At 39.0% G+C, this 25,526-nt stretch overlaps 1 protein-coding gene across 2 annotated transcripts in view; it reads right to left on the bottom strand.

Moving 5' to 3' along the window:
• Nucleotides 1–2,357: 2,357 nt before the first annotated feature.
• The window catches only part of LOC145444390 (nesprin-1-like), a 42,154-nt gene continuing 18,985 nt past the window's right edge, over nucleotides 2,358–25,526 (bottom strand). For both annotated transcript variants that reach the window (XM_080322369.1, XM_080322370.1), the window contains 24 exons: nucleotides 25,188–25,334; nucleotides 22,750–22,902; nucleotides 21,608–21,760; nucleotides 20,323–20,487; nucleotides 19,407–19,550; nucleotides 19,170–19,343; nucleotides 18,285–18,372; nucleotides 17,993–18,222; nucleotides 16,775–16,953; nucleotides 16,144–16,267; nucleotides 15,271–15,440; nucleotides 14,588–14,723; nucleotides 13,516–13,758; nucleotides 13,106–13,222; nucleotides 11,594–11,770; nucleotides 9,177–9,461; nucleotides 7,419–7,535; nucleotides 7,146–7,337; nucleotides 6,340–6,522; nucleotides 4,970–5,085; nucleotides 4,750–4,863; nucleotides 4,103–4,214; nucleotides 3,868–3,960; nucleotides 2,358–3,325 (listed from right to left, as the gene is read on the bottom strand). In XM_080322369.1, the coding sequence (XP_080178495.1) occupies nucleotides 3,098–3,325; nucleotides 3,868–3,960; nucleotides 4,103–4,214; nucleotides 4,750–4,863; nucleotides 4,970–5,085; nucleotides 6,340–6,522; nucleotides 7,146–7,337; nucleotides 7,419–7,535; nucleotides 9,177–9,461; nucleotides 11,594–11,770; nucleotides 13,106–13,222; nucleotides 13,516–13,758; nucleotides 14,588–14,723; nucleotides 15,271–15,440; nucleotides 16,144–16,267; nucleotides 16,775–16,953; nucleotides 17,993–18,222; nucleotides 18,285–18,372; nucleotides 19,170–19,343; nucleotides 19,407–19,550; nucleotides 20,323–20,487; nucleotides 21,608–21,760; nucleotides 22,750–22,902; nucleotides 25,188–25,334 (3,840 nt within the window). In that variant the 3' untranslated portion in view covers nucleotides 2,358–3,097. The remainder of the gene's footprint in view (nucleotides 3,326–3,867; nucleotides 3,961–4,102; nucleotides 4,215–4,749; nucleotides 4,864–4,969; nucleotides 5,086–6,339; nucleotides 6,523–7,145; nucleotides 7,338–7,418; nucleotides 7,536–9,176; nucleotides 9,462–11,593; nucleotides 11,771–13,105; nucleotides 13,223–13,515; nucleotides 13,759–14,587; nucleotides 14,724–15,270; nucleotides 15,441–16,143; nucleotides 16,268–16,774; nucleotides 16,954–17,992; nucleotides 18,223–18,284; nucleotides 18,373–19,169; nucleotides 19,344–19,406; nucleotides 19,551–20,322; nucleotides 20,488–21,607; nucleotides 21,761–22,749; nucleotides 22,903–25,187; nucleotides 25,335–25,526) is intronic.

Below are 25,526 nucleotides of genomic sequence, written 5' to 3'. Positions count from 1 at the left end.
AACGCGGTGCCAAGTCTTAAAGTTGACACTCAATGATTGAGGCAGTTATTTCGTTTTCGAGGTCGAGTATGGTAGAGATGCGCGCTGATCTGATACTTAGCCTACCTACGTCATTGCGGATCTCACGCAAAAGCCGGTGTCGGTCTGTGCTAATCTATGGTCTATGTTCCATAACGAGATCGGTGATGATATTTCCAATGCTATATCTCGATGATCGCATGAAACAGCTAACCAAGATTCTCGGTTACCATCACTGCCGTTTGTTATGTATTTTGGTTCGATGAAAATAAAGACTCTCTCTCTCTCTCAAGATTCTCGGTTTGCATTCAAATATTCACATAATTTTATGTTCGCCAATGTCCATTTCACTGTGAAATTGTGGCCTTCAAACCAATCCCCCTGTCAAATGCGATAGCTATTTCATTTTCGATGTCGGCTAACAGCTGATCATTCGATCAGCCTATTCCTCGATCTATTTTACTCAAAGTTCGGTGTTCGTCTGTTTGTGTTGATTTTGACATTGTACCATACCGGAATGGGTTATGAGAGTACGTGTGCTACTTCTCGATGATTTCTTGTAACAGCTTATACTAAGTTTACGGCTTTTATTTATGTATTTATTGATTATATATTTTCCAACGGCGATTTCGCAGCAGACTTATAGACAGTAAGCCGTGTGTTGTGTCACAGTCTCCAGTTTCAAGGCCAAAATGTCCATGTTGTTCCGATACCGAAGTTCCGAGGCTGCTATCCGTAGTTCTTCAGAATGATGTTTTGGATTGAATATGACAGGCCCAATCTATGAGATAACAATTGTGTATGTGTCCGAACTCGTTGACCTTTCCAGTTAGGCTTACGCAATCTCTCGAGTTCTAGTTCTAGTCATTGGAATTAGTCAGGTCAAGTCAAGTGCGAACATGAATCGTATTGAATCTTTGCTCCGTACGTAGTTTACGCAGTTGCCTTTAGAGCTAGAATTAGAGGTTTAGAAGTTGTCCAGTCCATTGATCCAATCGTACGCCGGGTGCCTCCGCTTTGTTTGCCTATCACCTGGCCGTAACCACCAGCTCAGTGGTCGTAACACACCAGGATCGTGTACGAAACACTTTCGGACGGGCTTAGAAAAATTAGGGCCTATCGATTTGCGTGATCTGTAACTCTACCATGAAATCATAACGCATGCTACTAAAGATGACCTGATAATTGATTCGTGGCATAGGGACGTATATTTTGTAAATTAATCCTTTGGTATGAATAAAACATTTGTTACCACACTTCAAGTCACGGCTCACCGGCAAACCTCTCGCGGCACCTACGTTAAAATCACTGTTGTCGCGAAATTCATGTGACCATCATAAAGTTACTTTTTTACGTTGGAAAACGCCATTGTGACGTAATGCTGATAAAAGTCGCTCGCAGCCCTTGCCCCACCACCCGATATTGTCACGAGCCGCCACTGCCCCTGACTCCAGTATACAATTATTTAGTGCCCTGAACCTTCTTTCAAATTCAGCTTTCTCATTTGGGCATGCCCGTTCATCCTTAATGGGTGATAGATAAGCTCAGTCATGTGGTAATCGCGAGCACTGATTGAATTGTTTTACGAATTAGGGATTTGGAAACGCCTCACGTTACAATTTGAAACACGCAGGCCTACCGTATAATGCGAAATGTGACAATGGCAACAAAGGTTTTAGTCAAACTAATGGAAAGAGTGATTTCTTGTGAATTTAATTGTTACTCATACTTTGCCACAAAGCCTGTGTTTTTTAAAAATCTGGATTACGCACCCAAGGTACGTAGGCAGCTTTATCGTGGCATATTAATGAACAGGCTTGAAAGTCGACGAATTTCCTGTTTAGTTGATACAGCCTATGGTTTTAGTCCACGCATCAACATTATAAAATGCAGGTTTATTGTTAAAAATGCAAAGCAACATTTCGCGGGCCGCACTTTGCCCAGGTCTGATCTTGACCTATCTCTCATATTATTGGATAAACATTACACTTCTACATGACAAACTGTATATAGCGAAAACTTAGATTTACTTGAGTAAATACTGCCAGTAGAGGAAAATTAGATGATTACTTCCAAGTAGAAGTACTGCATTATACTGACCACTTCTGTTTGAGGCACAAATTAATCTGTCGCACAGATTGTTGGCACAGCAATTCGAAAATCGCAGCAAAGCTATGCGCTATCGGCTAAAACGTCGTGAACCGACGGCCTAGTATGAATTGTGAAGTTGCAATGGACAACATGCAGTGCAGAGCAAATATCTTCTTTTACCGCTGTAGCTGTCGAGTATTTTCGGTACCTACCCTCAACTGTGGAGGCGTATGTTGTATATATAATAATTGCAAAGACATTCCAGGATTTAATTGCACAGCACAGCTATTATATCAATAGCATATTAGTAATTGTCAATACATGCAAAATAAACTTGAATAACATAGCCTACGTATTGTCAAAGATGATAATATGCATAACGAATTATGAATATAAGTTGTTGAAGTATCCAAACAAACATCACACACATTACACAAGAGAACGAGAGTTATTGGAATTTTTGTACCAAGTACATAATGGACAGCAAAGGAGGATTCGCATAGGATGTCAGAATTACAGATATATATACTTATACAATCTAATAACCGAGAGACTTTTAGAGGTACAGAACTTCAATATATAGTTGAACAGTAATTGCCTAACACTCGTAGAGAATTGAAAAGAACATTCCACATCAACAATCATCTAACGACAAAATATGTTTCTCCGGGGCGCTTGTCCGATGAATCATCTCCTTGACAAAGACCGAGTTCCTCTTCTGCAGAACTTACCCGTTACAAAAATACGCATGACTTACCACCATGCGATAATAAATACAACTTAAAAAGAACTTAAACCATGACTTACCAGCATGAGATCAATTTTCATGAGAAACCACAAATATTTACACCAATACATACATACCTGTCGAGAACATATGCATGACCTACCCGCATGCGCCCAGTGCAATCAATTCACAATTTAGTAAATCCTGCAACTCCACTTACCAGAAGTCACACAAACGATTATATTTACGCGACCAGTGCATTCAACTTACCCACTTTATGCAACTGATACAAACCTTAATGACATCAACAGCGAGAGGGACTTCTTCAAGGTAGACATCTGTGGTCGATCTTAACGTTTTCTCAAAACGCATCAGCCAGGATGTAAATCCGTCCACAGTCTGGTTGTACTGCAAATGAGAGGCTAGCGCCGCGCTGACAATACGTTGGCGGTCGGCAATTTGCTGCGGGAATCCAGTCAAAGTTGCATCCTGAAACATAAATTAACACAATGGTTTTCCTTCATATCTCCGTCACATTCCATGCTATTATCATTGATGACCAGTTACATACAACAAAACTGATAGAGATATACAATTGAATAGTATATTCGTATTGAAATAAACCCAAATATTTCTGGCTAATGCTCGTCAGGGTTATCGTCAGCAACTAGTAGAGGATTGGAAAGAACATCAACAATCATACCACCAAATACAACGTCACGAGAATAAAATGTTTGAATAATCGCGGCAACCACATTGTCTTAGGCTCAATGTACTATTTTTAGACTACAATGAGATCCCTCTGTTGGCACCACCTGGGATGTCATGGCGAGTGTCAGCCGAATATATTATTCAATTGTATATTGATGTTCTGTACATCCAAGGAGCTCTCCAACCAAACTACAGGGTGCTAATATTGATATGAGGTATTCTCTTCTACCAAAATTTGCTGCCTATTATTAAGAAACATCCCTGGTATAAGTCCGCTGGCGGTATCTATCCACAAACATTCGACACACCAACTTTCTCACCATTTGATTGATTTCATGCAAAACCGTCTCCGTATCTACCGGCGAGACTTTATCGATTTCGTCCACAAATTCGCGGGCATCTCGCAACGCATTCTGAACAAAAGGAATTGAAGTCGAACACAGCACACAAAAGTTACAACGTTATTTTCCAAGCAATTCCGCGGCCAGATGTCACAAAAAGATGGAGATTTTCGACAGGCTAATGCTTAGTAGAAATAGAAATATATATATTTACTTTATTAATGGGTACTTCGTTCCATAACTTGTCAGCGGTTTGCAGTTCCAGCTTGAGTTTTTGCGGGTCGCCGGGCAAGGCGCTGTTGTCGGCAGCTACGACACACTCGCACCTGCAAATCAAAATATATTGATGGGAGGGGGGAGGCTCATAAGTGATGTTAAGTGTGGGAGGGACAATGCTTAAATCGTTGGCATAGCTAACCCAAATTGTGATGAAAAATCATATCGAAAGCAAATTCAGACGACAAAGATTTATGGCGACAAAAATAATAGAATTTTAATAAGACAGACTTGTATTGGGAGTCAATATTGATTTGTCCTGATTGGTAATCATGGTCAGATTCCCATACATCATAATTTCCAAGGCTTAGAAAGTCTTACAAGCCATCTGTACATTCCTTGTCTATTAGCATACGCACATCATGCACTCATGGTATGCAAATGCATAGATTGTGTGTATATATATCAAAAGTCAGTGTATATGCCGCAAAACATCAAGAACAAAAATATATAACGTCCCATATCCCTTTTGAATCGTGTGACAAAAAGGAAAATGTCAATTTGTGACACTTGACTTGCCACTTTTTCACGATTTTCGAGAAGGAAAATAACTCCACAAATGCAAGCACTCCGGTCGCGTTTTACCTATCAATAAACTGCTTGACTGCATATAATTTCTTCTCGAACTGCTGCCACTTTGACACTGCTTCGTCAAAATTGTGGCTTCTGCTCCTGATCCTGTTCATAACGTCCGTGTACCTGGAAAAGAAGGCAGAGATGAATGAATAAATGAGAAACACATTAAGGACATTAGAAACGGATGTAACACATCAGAGAGCAAATTATAACGTGAATGCGTCCTTACTTGTGCTGAAGAGTCTGTTTCTTAGCGTGAGCCTTGGACGGGTCTTTCAGAAGTTTTGCTTCCGACTGTAGAGTCGTCAGCCCGAGTTTGACTTGTTCCAGACTGTGACTGAATTTCTGAATACAATTTTCAATTCTTTGAGACAATGAATGGTTCTCAAACTGTGGTACGTGAAAGGTCAGTCAAAAAAGCAGGGAATTTGCTAAAACAGAGCAATTAATCCTGGATTCACGGCAAATCAGATACTTGTTCCTAACTCAAAAAATTTGGTTTTTCGATAGCAATCGGCAGATTTGGAATTCAGAAATTTGCGAGAGCAATCATAAAGCATAATGATTATTCAGTTTCATGCCGAGACAGATTCTGAACGACACGGCCGTTTTCCAGAACGTTTCGTTTGCTGGATGGGTACTTTTTCATGATATATAAGAATATTGAGAATTGCAGCAAAAGATTCAGCATACAATGTCCTCTACTGGTACCAGACCTGAACAACTAGATAATTTCAGGTCAAATCAGACTAATTAAAGCCCAGTTCCGGTAATGTAATTCAAATCTAATTTTTGAAATTTCTTATGCTCTAATTGTAATTATCATCTAATTGCTAGTACTGAAAGTGATACAGGATAATTGCATAGTGCGAAACTAGCCACTCTTTGTGTACAGACATTTGCCAATCTCATGCTTATGAAAAGAACTAGGATTAGATCCGGAGTGAACCAAATTCAATTTCAAAGTTTTAGTGAATTCAGTAATACTAATTTTAATCTGACTTGGAACTAATTTTGTAACTACAATTCTAATTCTAGCCTATTTTCAAAAAAACAGTAGCTACATTTCCTATTAGTGCTGAAAAATTTCCCGCTTGGGGGTTCGCGCTACAAAAGGTTTAGGAACCCTTGCTGTAAGAATGTGGGAATAAGGACCGATCACACCACGGTTGTAATGGGTCAAGTCAATTTGTGTATAGTAGAACCAAGTCTTATGCCTCGAGACCAGGACGGCCAAGACATAAATTTCATCGTAACTTCGAAGAATAGTAAAGACACCAGATGATTGGTATTTCGTCTATCAGTTCTGATACTTGGAAAATAGGGCCTGAAACTGTTAGGACTGAGAAAAATTACGATATTATGAATGCGAGCCATTCTATATCACTCGAGCAGAGTAGAAAAACGTGGGTTGAACTGGATTGGAATCAAAACTGAACACAATGACTCGGACTTGACTCGATGGTGAATTGAAAATGACTCGTCTTGACTCGAGTCAAAACTATAAAGTGAGATTGACTTGTGACTCGGAAGCTTGTGACTTGGTTACAACCCTGGATCACGGCCAATTCAAAGTTTGAACCTCGCCTCGAAACTAACCAGTAATTCGTCCTTCCTGTCCTGTGCGTCGTCTGACGAGATGCAGGGCTCGATCTCTTTTTCCAGCTCTCTTTCCGCGAGCCGAAGGCTCTCCTCCACTTGCTGAGCGGTAGAGTCGAATTTGTCTTGGTGACTCAAATTCTCTCCTAGCGACGTCACGAGAGTCTGCGCCCGACTCAAAACCTGAAAACACGGGCGTCGGGACACCGTGATCATGAGACACTAAGGCTGAGCACAATGATTTGAGTACTCCAATCTGACTCGAGTATTAATCCTAATGATTTGAGTCGAGTTGTGAGAGATGAGAGATAAGGGGTGCACGTAAATAAATCATACTGCAATGAACATAGTCCTGATAACAACATTCAAGATTAGCGCGGCCAGTAGGGCTGTTCAAAAATACCATTTTTCGAATTTTACTGGCTACTTGATAAAATTGTTAGTTTACCTAAAAAAACGCAGCACACCAATTTTGGCGCAATTTCAACCCGTGGAACCGAAGTTATTGTAGTAGATTTATGTAATAAAAATAAATAATTTTTTTTTTCAAATGTTACTTTACTGACTACACTATGAAATTGTCAGTTGTCTGAAAAACGATGCGCACCAAATTTGGCTCCATTCCTATCCGTAAAAGCCGAGTTATTGATGTTTAAAATTAAGGATTCTAAATCATAGTATGTACGGTGGTTAGATCTACAATGAATAATGAAAGAACTCGCCACCGTAAATACTATTTTTTCCAAATCCAAAATTTTGTACTCGGCCAGTCACTAATACAAGTTGGAATGAAATCAAAAAAATACCTGTTCTCGCTGATTCCGAACGTTGGCCAGCTTGGCATGTAGCGTGGTGGGTGATTCCAATCCTTCTATGTTGCCAAGACGTTCCTCTAACTGAGAGAGTCTGTGAGATTCAGCCTGGATCTCTCCCAAAAGCTCTTGAGCTTTGGAGAACTGATCATCAGGCGTGTCCTGAGAACGCTCCACTTCGCCGACCTGAATTGAAATTGCCACGATACAAACATGAACTTTGATGAACAAATTTGCTGAATGTGCCCCTGAAATAGCACTGGTTACCTTGGCTTGCATAGTTTTTGTCCAGTCCGATATCTGGTCCATCTCAGCGTCGCAACTGATCCAGTCCTGCTTGATGCCTTGTACTTGGGCAATGCTCGCGTCGAGAGCAGACTTCACCTGTAAATTTGTTGTTACATTGCTTATCCGAGTATTAGACTTGAGTCGAGTTTTTAAAACTAACCACATTGTCTTTATTCATAAGATTTGTTGCTGGGCCAAAGTGTCCTCATTAGGGCAAGTTTTTGCCACTTTTGCAGCTTCTTTTTACAGCTCCCTAAATACTCGGAAGTTATGTAGTATGGTGTTTTAAGCTGTTTGGAGGATTCTTATATTGCAACTTTTCTCCATTTTTTTCCATGCAACATTTTGCAACTTTTTTTCGATTTTTCATGCAACTTTTTGCAAGTTTTTTTTCTATTTTTCATGCGACTAACTTTTTACTGGAAATATTTGGCACTATACCGGTATGTAAATAGATCGATTGATTATTTCACTGTCGTTTAAATTTGAGGTCCTTTCTTATGCGACGTACATTCAGGCTGGGCCGCCGAAAAAGTATATTTTCACTCGGTCAATTTTTTCAGCTATTGATTTTGTTGAAATCGCCAACACTGAGTTTTGCTACATTGCCTTGGATATCTCATATCCAAATAATTTCAAGGAACTTGTCCATAAATGCAACTATTTACTGCAACTTTGTGAAAGATAAATGCAGCTTTCCACGGATTTGACTGCAACAAAAACTAGCCCTAGTCACCATGTGGTTTTTAGAGCATATGGTAAAAATATGGCGAAATTTAGCAGTTTGACAACTCAGAATACGAATATGATTGCGTAGTTCAAAAAATCATCCGCACTTTGGCACAATAGGCGTCCACTAGAGTTGCTAAAAATACTTTGTTTTCAAATTTTACCGGGTAGCTGCTCGAATTGTTAGTTTGGCCAAAAAAACTGCACATCTGATTTGGCTCAATTCCAACCTGTACATAGGGGTGCTCAAAAATGACTAATTTCTCTTAAATTGCACTGGCTATTTGATAAAATTGTTAGGTTACCTAATTTAAGCCTACACAACAAATTTGGTTCAATTCTAGCCAGTAGCCGCGTTGCTAGAGGAGAAGAAAGTTTCTATTTATTATATTAAAATAAATTTAGGAAAATTTAAAAATTCTCTGTTAAACCTATGAAAGTGTTAGGTTGTATACAGAAACGATGTCCTTCAAATTTGGTTCAATTTCAACCAGTAGAAGTGGAGTTATTGCCGTCGAAAAATTTGGATTTTCAATAAAATAGTATTTACGGTGGCCAACTCTTTAATTATTTATTACAAGTGTGCCCACCGTAAATACTATTTTATTCAAATCCAAATTTTTCGACTGCAATAATTCCACTTCCACTGGTTGGAATTGAGTCAAATTTGGTAAACGTCGTTTCTATAAACAACCTAACACATTCATGGGGTGAATAGAAAATTTCGAATTTTTTTTTCAATAATTTTTATGGAATAAATAGAAACTTCCTTCTCCTGTAGCAAAGCGGTTACTGTCTGGAATTGAACCAAATTTGGTGTGTAGGCTTAAATTTGGTAACCTAACAATTTTATCAAGTAGCCAGTACGATCTGAGAAAAAAGTCATTTTTAACAACCCCTACTGTAGAAGCGTAGCTATTAACAATGGATATATTGGAAAAATTATAAAAACATTAAGTGTCCTGGCTAATAAGATTAAGAATCACCGCATTAGCATGTCAGGATCACCTCTAGAAGCTTTCCATTGATGCATTCATGTTCCTCTTTCAATTTTCCCATTCCCGTCTGGCTAGTCCTGCCTTCCAACTTTTCAATGTTGGCCAGGGCCAGTTCCATTCCCATGGCGGCGTGGTTCACTTGATCTTTGAGCCTTCGCTTGGCCTCCAGTTCGTGGTCGATGCCTTTCATGTTGCTGAGACGGAGTTTGGATTCCAGCGCCGGGCCGGTTTGTTCCAGGAAGTTTTTGATTTGGTTCAAGATGTTTTCGTGTTCTTGCCACAGTTGGACGGTTTCCTACGAAGAGGGGGACCAGTTATGAGCTCGGTAGCGATAGCAATTGCTTGTAAATATAACTTTCAAAACGACATTCATGGCAGACTAGCAAAACTAGATAATTGTACAATTAGAATGATGATAACAAAATGTCGTTAATCTAATTGTTATCTAATTTCTGGTCTTCCAGAAAATTCTACAGCAAACTCTATAGTTTGAAACGGGGCCAATCTTGCTGTTCAGACACCCGCTATTTTTGCGCTCACGACGATGCGCTGTGATTTGATATGAAGTGAAATTGATTCAATTGGCAAGTTTTCGTGAATTCAGTAATTCTAATTCTAATGTGATTTGGAAAAAAGCTGTGTAGCTATAATTCTAATTCTAGTTTAATTTGGAAACAAATTGTGTAGCTATAAATCTAATTCTAGAGTAATCTGAAAAAAATAACTAGCTATAATTCTAATTCTAGTGTAATTTGGAAAAAACCCGTACAGGTATAATTCTAATTCTAGTGTAATTTGAAAAAAACTGTGTAGCTATAATTCTAATTCTAGAGTAATCTGAAAAAAATAACTAGCTATAATTCTAATTCTAGTGTAATTTGAAAAAAGAAACTGCGTAGCTATAATCCTAATTCTAGTTTAATTTGGAAAAAAATTGTTCAGTTATAATCCTAATTCTAGTTTAATTTGGAAAAAAATTGTTCAGTTATAATTCTAATTCTAGTGTAATTTGGAAAAAACCCGTACAGGTATAATTCTAATTCTAGTGTAATTTGAAAAAAGAAACTGCGTAGCTATAATCCTAATTCTACTTTAATTTGGAAAAAAATTGTTCAGTTATAATTCTAATTCTAGTGTAATTTGAAAAAAAAACGTGTAGCTATAATTCTAATTCTAGTGTAATTTGGAAAAACAACTGTACATCTATAATTCTAATGTAATTTGAAAAAACAACAACGTGTAGCTACAATTCTAATTCTAGTGTAATTTGAAAAAAGAAACTGCGTAGCTATAACCTTAACTCTAGTGTAATTTGGCAAAAATAACTGTGTAGCTATAATTCTGATTCTAATCCAATTTGAAAAAGGTGAAAATTCTCTAGTTGTGCAAGCCTGGTGGTTCCCGTTGAAGAGAGTTTTGCAGATACATAACTTCATTATACAATGGGATAGTATATTCCTATTGAAATGAACCCGAATATTTTCGGCTGACACGCGTCAGGGGTAATCGTCATCAACTAGTAGAGACTCCAAAAGAACTTCGTATATCTACAGTTGCAGTCCCGAATATGACGTCAAACCGGCATAAAATCGAACAATATTTCACAATTTCATGCAGCCGTCAATACTTTTCTGTGCTGATAATGATCTCATTCAAATAGCGTTGGACCTTGATACTATTAACTGAATCTGCTATGAAGGTAGCTTTGGAAGCAGCCTCAAGCACTACGTCATGAATTGGGTATTTACAATCGGACCACAATAAAAAAAAACCTTTCAATGATCATGTCTTGCTCAATTTTATCATTGAAATCTACGTAATCAAGTGGCCAAGAAAAGCAAATTTGCTGTTCGATCCAAAACTGACTACATAATCAATCTTTAAAATCCAATTAATAGACACAAACAACAATTATTATAAGTCTAAATAACAGAATATCTCCTTTTATTAGTTGTAACGCACTAACCTTCCTTAACGAATATATGCACTTATGGATTGACTAGCGAAAAGATATGAAGTGACGGCATGAACATGAACAGACACTTGAGTAGGGAATATAAATAGGAATGTTGTAGCTGTGCCATTTTCGCTGTGCCGATGATATTTAGTTTAGTGCTTGAAGAAGAGCAAGGCATTTCAAGTGCCATATGACAATTATGACACTTGAATTGAACGGACACATTGAACATATGGTAGTGAAGGTCAGACTAGGCGATAGTGGGGGTCCCGACGTTTTTTACACCGGGATCCCATATGAAAATTTTGAAAAATCAGTGGACACCCTATTTTTTTTCAATCTTTTGAAAAAATAAGAATTTTCAAAATTTTTTATCAATAACTGCTTTATAAAGTAATCGGCACTCAGAATGATATAAACACAACACATAAGATACATGATAACATTCAGTTAGTGTGATAACCACATACCGTAAGTTCTTTTTCCTTTTTTGCCGCAGCGTCTTGAAGGTCCTCCCATTTTTTCTTGAGTTCCGACACCTCCGTGTACAGAAAGGCCGGGCACTGTTCGTCAGAATGCAGCTCCTCGCCGAGGCTGATTTCGTCCGTGACACGCGTAGACAACGCGTCCAACGCGCTCATGTCTTCCTGTAAATCGCGAGAGGGACACTTTTAGGAAACGTCGGTAACTACCTACAATTTAATCGGATAACATATTGATTTTGAAATAAATCCGGATATTTTCGGCTGACACTCGTCAGGTGTAATCGTCAGCTACTAGTAGAGAATTGGAAAGAACACAGGACTGTTGATATTCAACACTGGTCTACACAAAATTTCAGGTTTGGGTTTTGACAACTGATTTCGGCAAATTTTGGGGTGCTGAATCCAAAAATGACCTCAGATTTTCTTCGCCACATCACGTTTTTGAGATACGGTATGAAATATCCCTAATTTTAAAAAAAATCAATTTTTGACCCCCCTCTGTTGTCAAAACAAGGAATTCTGACGCAATAAACACTGTTTTACCTGCAATAATCTAGCAGAGGGGGTTCAAAAATTAATTTTTTTTTTAAATTAGGGATATTTCACATCTCAAAAACGTGATGCGATAGAGAGAATCTGCGGCCATTTTCGGATTCAGCGCCCCAGAATTAGCCAAAATCAGTTCTCAAAACCCAAACCTGAAAAATAGTTGAAATTTGTAGACCAGTGCAATCTTTCCAATTCTCTACTAGTTGCTGACGATTACCCCTGACGAGTGTCAGCCGAAAATATTCGGGTTCATTTCAATATCAATACGCTATTCAATTGTACATTTAGCAGTAAATCTGAGTTTGCTACTTTCAAAATTGCAAGATAACCCTATAATAAACTACTAAGTTGCTGACCGCTTGCGATCAAGTCAGCGCAAAGAACAAATGTGATAATATCATAAATGGAAAATCAATCGATTTAAAATACCTTTGCAGATATCCCCACAATGCGAAAACTTTCAAAAGTCAACTTCAACCGTATATACAAATTCTACATAATAACTTCTACACTGTCAACGACATGAAACCCAGACTATCAAGACCTAGCAAGCCTTCCATCCGTTAACAAACACAGTGGGAAAAATAGATAAACCTGCTTGTGAGCAGTATAGAATAGCTCTATCGAGAAACTGAAGTGCCAGATAAGAGGCAATCGTTGGAGCACTCAGTGAAAGGGCGTGTCAAGCACTCGTCAACACTAGAGTAATAAGAAAATGCAGACTAGCGTATAGACAAACAAACTTAAAATGGTATCAAGAAGATAATGCCAAGTGCCAAGATAACAGGACTTCAACGGCGTGATATAATTTTGATTTTGATTTAGTCGATTTTGTGAATGTTTATTCGCAGCGAAGAAAGAGAAATCAATGGAAAATTCCCATAGATACTATAAAAATTTGTATGTGTATTTCATGTTGTCAGTATTTAGTCAATGTTGAAAAAGTACCTGAAATTCGTCAAGAGCCTGCAACGCTGTCTCAAGACTGTCGAGCGGTTTCATGTTACCATCGGTAGATAACGACGCGAGTCTTTGTATCTCCCGGTCGAGCTCAGACAGAGACTCCTGCACAAGATAAGACTCAGTAAACGCCAACACTTCTCTCTTTAAATGGTCCATACCAAAACGATTCAAATTTTGATATGGACTGGACTTGAGTTTTGCAATATTTCTTTCCAATTTGGAATGGAATTCAATTTCAAAGTTTTTGCGATTACAGCAATTCTAATTACCATTAAATTTGGAAAAAATCGTGTAGCCATAATTTCAACTCTAATATAATTTGGAAAAGATGAAAATTTATTGGTTGACCAATTCTAGTGAATATTCCTATCAGTTGGATATCGCGCATATGTCACCTGTATGTTATCTTTGTAGCGCAAGCAATTCTGCACAGACTCCACTCTCCTTTCTGTGACCGGCAGCGCGTTCATGACCGATTTGCAGTTCGCGGTCAACCGCATCAGAGTCTCCCTGTTCTTCTCGATTTGCTCTGGGGGCGAGTGCTTGGCGAGGGCTGACAAATCCGCGCTCAACTGCTCGAGAGCGTTTAAGTGCGCGCCTTTTGCTTCCGATACTTTCTGGAACTTGGCAGCGGTGATCTGAGAAAAGAAATGAAATAATTTGGATAAAATTTCAGGCGGCTAGCACATCGCGACGGGCTACCCCCATCACCATGATATTTTCACAGCTGCTAGTCGTCGCTACGCTGTAATCAAAATATCACAAATTGTAGTCCTAGCCCATAGTATTTGGATTTGACATGAGAAATAGTGCTACGACACGCCAAACGCCGTACCTCAAAATTGTGATTACCCTTTTATAATTAAACGTTTGTTTTAGGAAGTAATATGACAGTCCTACTTGCTGCTAAAATTTGAACGAATATCTTCGACTCATCTTGGAGAAATCTTGTTTTGAAATTTCAGAATTTGATTTTTCTTTCACAAGTTTGCAGCGAAATTCTGCCAGTCAGACCATGGCCAAATAAAAAACTAGCTAAATGTAGATCTGGATGTTGGCTTTTCAAAAAACCATGAGAGACTAATTTACGACAGCAAATTTCGTATATATTTTAGGTTTCTCATTAAGCCATATTACAAAATTTCACGACGGAGAACAAAACTATCGAACGCTCGGGCAGAAAAATAAAATACTAACCCAATAAGCTTCAAAATTTTGCAATTTTGACTTATTTTTGTGGTGACAATTGACAATTTTGATACTTTTTCGAATTTTATCGGTGCTAGTCCTATAAATGGAAGTAGATGTCCTAAAACACAACCTCGTAGGTAAAACCTACGTCATCATTACAAAAAAGTACAAGTAATTCATTACCGTCTGATGAAAAGTATAGAAAAATGCGACGCCCATGCCAAATTTAAAAATTGTATCACATCAAATAATAATAATTTATATATTGGACTGTACATTAAAGCTGTCCTGGTCCGGCTCAACCCGGGTGTGGGCGGCCGCCATCACTTCTTCCGCCTCTTTCACCCAGTCCTTCACTTCTTGCACTTTCTTACCGAACTCCTCCCATTTTTCAGGTAATTCCGTCAGTTTGCTGAAAAATAAATAAAAAAAAAGATGACAACAACATCATCACCGTACAATAACGGATGATACAATGAAAAAACAAAAACCGCCCAAAAACTGTTCCAGTAAAACTAAAAGGCATATAAAACCATGAATACAGAAGTAGTGACAGTGGGCAGGGCCTACTAGTTCAAAAAACTTATTTTTTCCGATTTCAGGGGATTTGGGTTGAAAATTTGGAATTAATTTTAAAAAATAAAATCCTTTTTTCAAATTTTACAGTCGACCCCATGACATTGTCGAGTTGTCTAAAACAACGAGGTTTAACAATTTTTGGATTTGGATTCACGAAAATAGCCTTGACGGTGGGTAATCCCCGAATTAGTAACGAAAAACTGAAATAGCTTCGTTTCTACGGCTTGAAATCGCGTGAAATTTGTTACATATCGGTTTCGTAGACAACTCTACAATTTCAAGGGGTTGACAGTAAAATTTGAACAAAAAATGTTTCGATTTATTTTATGATAAATTCAAAATTTTCAACCTCCTGTTCATTATCATTTCAATTCACTTACAGGTACATCTCCTCTTCCGCTGCCACTACGTCTTCGTATCTCTCTCTGAGATCCATCAATTTCTGCCCCCACACGTAATCCCCGGGCAGGGCTTCCTTTAAATTCTCGCAGAGAGAATCCATCGCGTTCAGTTGCGAATCGAACTTTACGAAAGCGTCGTCAAAAATTTTCTGTAAAGCAGGAGAGGTTTGCACGATGCGCATGACTCGAACCAAGTCATGTGACTCAAGACTAAGACGGCCAAGACCGACATTATATTGTAGTTTCGAAGAATAGTAAAGTAACCACGCTATTGGGATTTCGTCTATTGGTACTGGTACTTGAAAATGCGACCAGAAACTGCTAAAAGTGACCAAAACTAGTATATTATAAATGCGAATGTTCCATATCACCAAACAGAGTCATAAAAAGTGGGTTTAACAAGACTTTAATTGGAAAGTGAGCAGGCAACACAATGACTTGGACTCGAACCTCTGATCGCTGACTCGGACTTGACTCGGTGGTGAATTAAAAAAGACTCGACTTGACTCGAGTCAAAACTATAAAAGCGAGATTGACTGGTGACTCGGAACCTTGCGACCTGGTATTTACAACCCTGATTTTTTATATTAAATTCAAAATTTTCAAACTCCTGTTCCAGGCTGTGCCTGTGAATCCCCGAAATTTCGAAAAAGAGGTCTTTCTGAACATCCCTGATGCATATGCGCAGATCGTGTGCATGAATATTGCGTCTCTTCCTACGTAATCATTGAGTTTTGCACCTCAAATACATCATTGCAATTGCGACGATTACGTTACGAATTGTTTCATCGCGTACCCCGTAAAGTCATAGATCCCCCCAAAATATGACTGAAATAATTTCTCATTCCTAACCTTGTGCTCCTCCAAAAGCTCCTGGTTTGTTTTAGTCCCTTTTTCCAATTGCGTTTCTTCGTCGTTGACTTGTGCGTTGCAAGCCGCGATCAGGGCCCGAAACTCCTCTTCCGCTTCCAGAAATCTGAGAATGTTTCACAGGATCAAAAAGCCGCAAGCTGAGCCACTGAGTTTTTTAATGAAACGCTTTACTGGTACCATGTTTTGATAGTATCGATCTAATTAGTTGAGAAAAAGCGGTCACTCATGGCTTGTTCGAAAGAAGATATCTCTGTCGCCGTGAATAGCACCTACTTATTCGCACTAGGTATACGTTGTGGATTCCATAAGGAACAAACAAAAACTTGTCTCTTTTTACAACAAGATTATCCGGTCTTTCTGATTATATACACGGTCGGTTGCCTTGCTCTCGCCTACCTTCATCGCCTAGTTGGTTAGGCGTTGAAATTCTGAATCCAACTGTATATATAATATTGGTTTCGCATTTCATTAAGGTCATCTTTTTCAGTTTTGCGAAAAGCAGCCGGTGCCAGTTTTTGACTGTCCTCAGGTAATCCATATCAATGGCAACTTTGCCTTAGCGACTAACAATTGAACGTAGGCAATTACAGAATAGGCTTGCGGTTCATACTTGAGTTTCAGGAGTCTGTGCGTCGATCTCTTCAAGGCGGAAGCGTAATCGTGTTGAACCTGATTGGTCATGTCCATCACCTTCGACCTTTGCGATTCCGATATCTGCGAGGCCTGACATTTTTTGCTGGCGCCCACCAGCGCGATTAACGAAGAGGTGTCGACTTCCCCGAAAAATTCCTGAACACAAAATTTAACCGAATAAATAAATAAATAACAGGTCCAGGATTTGGCACGCTGCTGCGTTAGGGTCAAATAGTTCTAGTCCCCTACTTAGAATAATTAGAGAAAATGACGGTAATCTAATCCTTATCAAATTTGTGATGAAATGTTTCTACGCTCCAATTCTAATCAAATTTGTGGTTTTCCTGAAAAACCTTCAAGAGAACTGTATCGCCAGTGTAGTGCTTATAAGAGCTCTGATTTAACATGGACAGAACTTGATTTCCGTTATATTTTTGCTACGATGGCAGTAATTCTAATTCTAATCTGATTTGAAGAAGAAAAAAAACGGAGTAGCTACAATTTTAATTCTAATCTGGAAAAAGTTGGAAAATTTTCTTGTTACCCAATTGTGGTTAGGGCAGATGGAACTAAAAGTCCGCTCTCAGAGCTTTATTCTGATTTCTTAACAATTTCGCTGTGAAAACGGCCTATTGGCCTCCCCAATCACATCCCCCGAACCAACACAAAATCAGAAACCGTCCCAATCACCCAGGGTTGCAACCCAGTCGCAAGGTTCCGAGTCACAAGTCAATCTCACTTCAATAGTTTTGACTCGAGTCAAGTCGAGTCATTTTCAATTCACCACCGAGTCAAGTCCGAGTTCAAGTCAGTGAGCAGTGGGTCGAGTTCGAGTCCAAGTCATTGTGTTGACTGCTCAGTTTCCAGTTAAAATGTTGTAAAACTTACTTTTTATAACTCTGTTTGGTGATATTGAATGCTTTGCATTTATAATATACTAATTTTCTTCACTTTTAGCAGTTTCTGGTCGCATTTTCAAGTACTGGTACCAATAGATGAAATCCCAAGAGGGTGGTTCCTTTACTATTCTTCGAAATTACAAAAAAATGTCGGTCTTGGCCGTCTGTGTCTCGAGTCATATGACTTGGTTCGAGTCATGCGCAATGACTCGAGTCCAAGTCGAGTCAAGTCATTTTACGTATTTGAAATTAAATAAATCGTGACTCGAGTCGAGTCATTACAACCCTACAGTTACCTGATGCTCTTTCGTTAATTTCCTGGGCTCTTCTACGTCGACAGGCTTATCCAGTAACTTCTCTGCGTGCTGCACCCATCTCTGCATCGCCCCCAAGTGTTTCCGATACTCTCTTAACGACTCGGTGCCAGATTTCAATTTCGGTTTCCACTCGCTGCCTTGCTTGGCGGCCAGCTGTAAATTGGCAGAGGCCTCCGTGACGCGGTCTTGAAGAAGGGTGGAGTCCATGCCTGAAAAAAAGCGCGTCCGTCAGAACATATGTGACTCGGTGATGTGACATCGCGGTGCTAACCTGGCAGCGCGTGGCGCTTTAACTTTTCGAGGGCCTGCCCGATTTTGCCCAGTTTTTCCTGGACCGATTGGGAATTTGCGAAAAATTGCTGCAAAAAAGGCAAAAAGGTTGGAAGAAAACTCGATATATTTTCGTTACGAATACACGATAATGAAATCTATTTAAAAGACTTTCGGACGTACAGAACTGCAACATACAATTCAATAGTATATTTCGTGATACGATTGCTGATATACAATGCTCTCCAATTCTCGACTAGTTGCTGACGATGACCCCTGACGAGTGTCAGCCAAAAATATTCGAGTTTATCCCAATATGAATATTGGGGGTGTTCAAAAATGACTTTTTTTCCTCAAATTGTACTGGCTACTTGATAAAATTGTTAGGTTACCCAATTCAAGCCTACACACCAAATTTGGTTCAATTCCAACCAGTGGACGCAGAGTTATTGCCGTAGAAAAATTTGGATTTGAATAAAACAGTATTTACGGTGGCCAATTCTTTAATTATTTATCATGGCTGTGCCCACCGTAAATACTATTTTATTCGAATCCAAATTTTTCGATGGCAATAACTCCGCTTCCACTAGTCGGAAATGAGTCAAATTTGGTGAAGATCGTTTCTATAGACGACCCAACACTTTGATAAGGTGAACAGAAAATTTCGAAATTTTTTTTCAATAACTTTTATATGACAAATAGAACCTTTCTTCTCCTGTAGCAATGCGGCAACTGGTTGGAATTGAACCAAATTTGGTGTGCAGGCTTAAATTAGGTAACCTAACAATTTTATCAAGTAGCCATTACAATTTCAGAAAAAAAGTCAGTTTTCAACACCCCCAATTTTCAACACGTGTTTTCGACTAAATATAACGACTAAAATTACCTGATGCTTCTGATAGAGTGATTCGATGTCTTTATCTGAATTTGCGTACTCGTCCATCAAAGCCTTAGCCTCGGCGGCCCAAGTCTCGACGACCTCCAAATCTTCCGAAAATCCGCGAAGGGGCGCCAATAATTCCTTGCCGTCGGCTATAGACTTGTTAACGCCACCTCTGGCCTGCGCAACGTAACAATTTAGGGATTAACAAACGAAAGAAAATATTCGGCACGCCACGCATACTGTCAGCAAGCGGTCTTTGATCTTTGTCATGGTGACGAGCATGTCGTTGACTTGCTCCTGAGGCGTGCCTTTCACGAGAGCTTGCGCGATACCGCTGACCTCCTTGTATTTGTCTTCGGCTTGTTGCATTTCGCCGCGTACCTCCTGCAAATAAGACTTGGTCAGTAATGAATTACCTACCGTATTTCTAGATTTTGGGAGTGCTCGAGACCTCAGTGCCTCATTCGAAATGACCGACTTACAGATATGGCAAAGGAAATCAAGTAATAAACACTTTTGGAAGATCATAATTAAGGCGATCTTTTTGACCTAGAAAACGGAGGACCTTGACCTGAAAAATCAAAATTTTTACATTTTTGACCCTAAAAAGCTCAATTTTTACATTTTTTGGCCTTTAATAACTTGACTTTGACAAAATCTTGCCCTCATGTATGTAAATTAGGTGTTTTCGCACGTAATGTTAGAATTGTACTACTTATATTCATTTCTGGTAGGAAATGTCAGTCCTTACGAAGCAGTTTAGACAGAAAAAAAATTTTTGACTTAAAAACTGAAAAATTTTTACATGATAAACTTCATTTTAACGAAATCTGTACCTATGAAAAATTCCAGCAGTTACATCACGCATTATGGTAGAAATATTTAAAATTTGTTGTAGTACAACGAAAGATTCTTTCCTATATTATCGGGTAGAAAGTGTCTGTCCTTACTAAGTAGCTTGCCAAGAATGGAGAAAGAACGTTCAACAGCAGCAGTTGTTGGCTGACAACTTCACTGAAGTTGAGTGTGCACTGCTGGTGACACACTGTGTTGCTTCATTTTGACTGTATCGACCTAACGCAACCTCACAGGCGGCGCTAGCAAGACATCGTCAAAAACAGCAGGCCACACGGAATTACAGTAACAAAACACATACCTCCATATCATGCAAATGATCTTCCACAGCCTGGCTTTCGAACGGCAAAGCATGTTCCAGAGAAGCTTCCACCGTTTCCAACCAGCTTTGCAAGCCGACGACGCCCGCTTTGAAATCATTGCGTAATTTCACCAGCTCTTCCTCAAGCATGTGTTTCTTGCAAGTCTGCACCGAAGAGAATGTATTGAATTGAAAAAATGCAACTTTCGGACTCAAAACGCTGTGTAAAATTACGAAATGGCGAGTATTTAGTTGAGTTGCATTACCTTTATGAACATAGGACAGAACGCCAACCGTAAGATTGACCGTTATCCTAACACTAACTGAGCTCTAAGCCTACATTCGAGCCACATGCTCAAATGACGCATGAAGTGTTGGAATTTGTCGCATATTCATATTGTCTCGACGGAATCAAAGGAGCTTATTTACGTCCATTTTTTCAAATTTTGAGAACCATTATAAAAAATTTATAGAAAAGCAAGTTTTTGTAAATTTTCGTACTTTTTCGGCCATATTTTGGCTATGTTTATGTTTGTCAAATTGTTTCAAAGTTAACCATTGCCAATAGGGCGGTTCAAAAATAACATTTTTTCCTTAATCTTGCGGGCTACATGATTAAATCGTCAGGTTACCTTAAAAAACGACGCACACCAAATTTGAATTCATTCAAACCAATATTCGCGGTTTACGTAGAGTTTGAAAATTTTGAATATGCCCAGAAACGCAAAAAAAATTTTTTTTCAAATTTTTCTGCTAACCCCATGAAATTGTTGGGCTGTCTTCAAAGACTATGCAAAACAAATTTGACTCAATTCTAAGCAGTAGAAGTGGAGTTATATCAGTTTTTCTTTGATAATTCTGGGATTATCCTTGATCGGTGGATAATCTAAGAATTTTCATCGAAAAACTGGAATAACTCCGCTTCTACGGCTTGGAATTGAGTAAAATTTGTTTTGCATAGTCTTTGAAGACAGCCCAACAATTTCATGGGGTTAGCAGAAAAATTTGAAAAAAAATTTTTTTTGCGTTTCTGCGCAAATTCAAAATTTTCAAACTCTACGTAAATCGCGAATATTGGTTTGAATGAATTCAAATTTGGTGTGCGTCGTTTTTTAAGGTAACCTGACGATTTAATCATGTAGCCCGCAAGATTAAGGAAAAAATGTTATTTTTGAACCGCCCTAATTGCCAAGTTATAATCGACAGAGAATAAAAACTTCACAAAAGTTAATTTTCTCAAAACGAGTAAAATGCACATTATCTGCTTTCATAGTGGATCACATACTGTGTGTACTTTTTTCCATTTCCCATTCAAAGCAGCCAGCCGCTTGCCGACTTCATCGGACACCTTAGGATTGCAAGTGTCGACCAGAAACTTTCCGCATTCGTTAAGCGTCGCGTGCAGCTTCTCGAATTCCGGCAAATCGTTGAAAAAATCCTGGAAAATTCGAAATTACTAGAGTTTAAATTGGAAAAGTCGCAACGGCTAAAAAAATGGATTAGAAACAAACTAAAACTGTGTCGTTAGAAAGTAATGTAGATCGGTGTTTATAAAATTTTTCATACAAAACACCCTCTACCTCCAATAACATAATCAAATAATTTTATATAATAATATAATAATTTATAGAGCAGCGAATTTGTTTTGTGTGAAAATCGTTTTGTTCATTTTAAGACTGCTGTTGATGCACAGTTCATTTTGTGGACCAGTAATCTATAGTAGGCTACTGAATAAGATGTATGTAATGCATCGTGTACGCACTACGAACTCAACGCTGGTTTGCATTTTATCAACTAAATGACAGCTCAAGCAGTCCAAACGCAACACATAAAAACACTATATAGGCAATTTCCTTGTGCGTAATCAACATAAATAATTACGGAACAAGGAATGGACAGTAATCAACACAATCAGCCCTCTTTAAAAATAACGCCAACAATGTAGGCAAGACAACAAACAAATCAAGGAATGGACGTAGTTTCTTTTTGTCCTTGATGTTATTTGCGGCATATACACCGACTCATGATACACATACACACGATCTGTGCATATGCATACCATGAGTGCATGATGTGCATATGCCGCTGGACAAGGAAGTGCAGATATAGCCTTTGCGGCTTTCTAAGTCATGCACCACCCCTCCATGCTATCCCAGTAATGCATGAGCGCCAAGCAGGGAAGTCATGGATACCAGTGTTACTAATCAGGTCTTTGGTCTGACCCGGCTGGGGATCAAACCCACGACCTACCGATCAAGAAGCCGGACGCTTCACCATTACGATATCTTGTCGGTCGGTCAGCACAATACAATCCAGCCCAAATGTTCTAGGTAGGTATTTGCGACTACACAAAAATTTGTGGCTCGCCATATTATTTAAGGTTAAGAACCATTGCTTTACGGGCACTGCGTGACATTAAAACCATACCTTCCCCTTTATTCCTTTGGTCTTGATGACATTTTCAGCTTGCTCAAGCCACGGAGCCAGCCGTTCGACACATTTGTCGAACTGGACCCAGTTTTTGTGAGTAGCGTCCAGTGTGTCTTGGACACTTTGAAGATGTGCGCACACGGCATCGATCTGGTGTGATAATATCAAGTTTTGGTTTAATGCGGACGTTCAATTGATTTCATGTTCGATTTAAGAGTAAACCTGAGTACAAGAATTTGATTTCTGGAATCAGGGTCAATTGTATTGATTCAAGCAGTGAGAGCAGGGCATGGTAGGGTATGGTATGGAACGACAATTTTCCATACTCCATACTTGCCTTACTCTCTCCATACCATACTTGCAATTTTCCATACCATACCAACATTGTTCCATACCATACTTGATACATATTCCATACTTTCAAATACTTCAATATCATAAGTATAGTACCTTTTCTAGCACCTTTATTATTGATATTTCGGATGTCATTTTTGCTTAAACTAGCCATGATGCGAATCTAATTCCTGGTGATAGTTTTACAGAGTCTGTTTTGGTGAGGTTTAGTTCACGGTGGTGAGGTGCCGTGTACGTCTACTCTGCAGCTTCCGCGAGCAAAATGAGATAGTCAGCAGATTGTTATCTAGGACCGTCCATAATAGAGACGGGTAACATACGGCCCGCGGGCCGGATGCGGCCCGCGGCGAGATTTTGTCCGACTCGCGGACAGTTTCCCGTCTTATATGATAATGTGGCCCGCGGCCCCAGTCTGCCGAGATTCCCCACTACTTGCCTAAACGTCAAATTTTAGTGACTGTATGTTATTATATAGGTGTGCGCAGCGTGCGAGAGTGGAGCTTACGCTTAAGTTCGTCGAAGCGAGAATCTTGCAGTATCGGCATTTACGATGTACTCAACCCTAATGAATTGAAATCTTGGTAAATTTTGGGTACCGGGCTTATCGAACGCTTTGAAATCTTAATAAAGGATTGCACCGTGATTTAGTTGATCAGAGATAAGCAGACATGGCGGCACCTGTATGACAATGCTGTTCTCAAATCCACATTGCATTGTCATTATCGGCGAGAAATGGCTCTGAAGTGACATATTGCTGTCGATAAAATATATTCATTAAATACGATTTATTCCTTGTATATATGCGCGAATAATGTATCCATTCAGCAATCCCGGCCGCCAAGTACTTAATTTTCCTATATCCGCCCCGCTGACTGGAGAAGTTGCCCGCCCCTGCTTCATAAAAATATAATCGCATTTCCTGTACATTGGCATGCGACACATGCAAGTTTGAAGTAAATGCTCGCCAAACAATGCGCACCCATAAAATATCCCAGCTACAGGCTATCAATACTGCAGCGATCTGCGAGATTATTAGTACAGTATTTGGTTGAGGTTAGCGTGGCGAGAATTTCAAACTATATCTACCCCACTCCCTGATCTATAATCCTAATGAGAGATAGTTGGAAATGTGACCAATAAGATATCTCGCTATGTAAATAGTCCGGACAATATTTCAGAAGAAATGCAATTATCAATCACATTGAGCAATTAGTACGTTGCATCATAGCCGACATTACCAATTATTGCGTCGCACGATACACTTTCTCGGAGACGTCGTGTCAAGACTCAATAGAATATAGGATCAACATTACTGTTGTCATTATTACATCACAAAATCATGTCATTCCAAGTGCCCCTAAAACCGTTGCACAAGCGTGTATTTGTTCCTACACAGCATTCAATAGTTCACGTTCACACATAACAAAAGCGACCGTATTCCGTGAACAGCGATCAACATAAGCTTCATGAAGCTTGCACAGATCACGATAAAATGTATAAAACACCAAAGTGTGGAAGTATGGAAATGTCGTTCCATACCATAGATTAAAATCTTCCATTCCATACCATACTTGCATTGTTCCATATTCCATACCAAAATATCGATCCACACCATACCATAGTTCCATACCATACCATACCATACCATGCCCTGACTGAGAGTACATTCTTTCCAGTAATGAAAATGAAGAGTCTCTTGGACGTAAAAAACTTCAATATACAATTAAATTATATATTCATATTGAAATATACCCGAATATTTTCTTCTGACACTAGTTGTCGTGCATCCTTTTTTCATTTGAAAAAAAATTTATAATCATTTTCATTAAATAAGTGTAAACTTTTTCTTATATATCAATGCTTCTACAGATTCGAATTGAGTTAAATTTGGTGTACAGCGTTTTTTTTGTTGGGCAACCTCACAATTTTATCAACAAGGCAGTAAAATTTGAAAAAAGTGATTTTTGAACAGCCCTAATACTCAGTGACATCGTTTTCCACATCCAAAATGTTCTAACAAACCATGGCGTGTTGTAATTCAGTATTTGGCCTCAATAATTCTCTAACAAATCCCAACACACCTGCGCGGTTTGCGTTTGCAAAAGGTTTTCTGCCGCCTCCATGTCTTCCGGAGGTATAGACGAAGCCAGGTAGGACTGGCCCGCGTTGAGCAGTCTATCACCGACAGCCTTAAATTTCTCCATCAATTTCGGCTTCAGTACCGTTTCCTGAAGTAACAGCGATCGGTCAAACGATAGGCCTAAATCACTTCGGTTCAGTTTGTTAAGTGTTTCATCGATTCAAAACACAACGAGAATGCCGTGAATAGAAAAGATAGCAAGGCGTCGAAACGACTTGAGTATTCTTTCAATAAAACACACAAGATAGAACGTTCCGTTGGACCAGACTTAAAACACTAG

The sequence above is a fragment of the Botryllus schlosseri genome, chromosome 8, assembly GCF_051294905.1.
Source record: "Botryllus schlosseri isolate E-star chromosome 8, Bs_hap1, whole genome shotgun sequence".
NCBI lineage: Eukaryota > Metazoa > Chordata > Ascidiacea > Stolidobranchia > Styelidae > Botryllus > Botryllus schlosseri.
The sequence above is the reverse complement of the archived record's forward strand: the minus strand, read 5'-3'. Positions and strand labels throughout refer to the sequence as shown.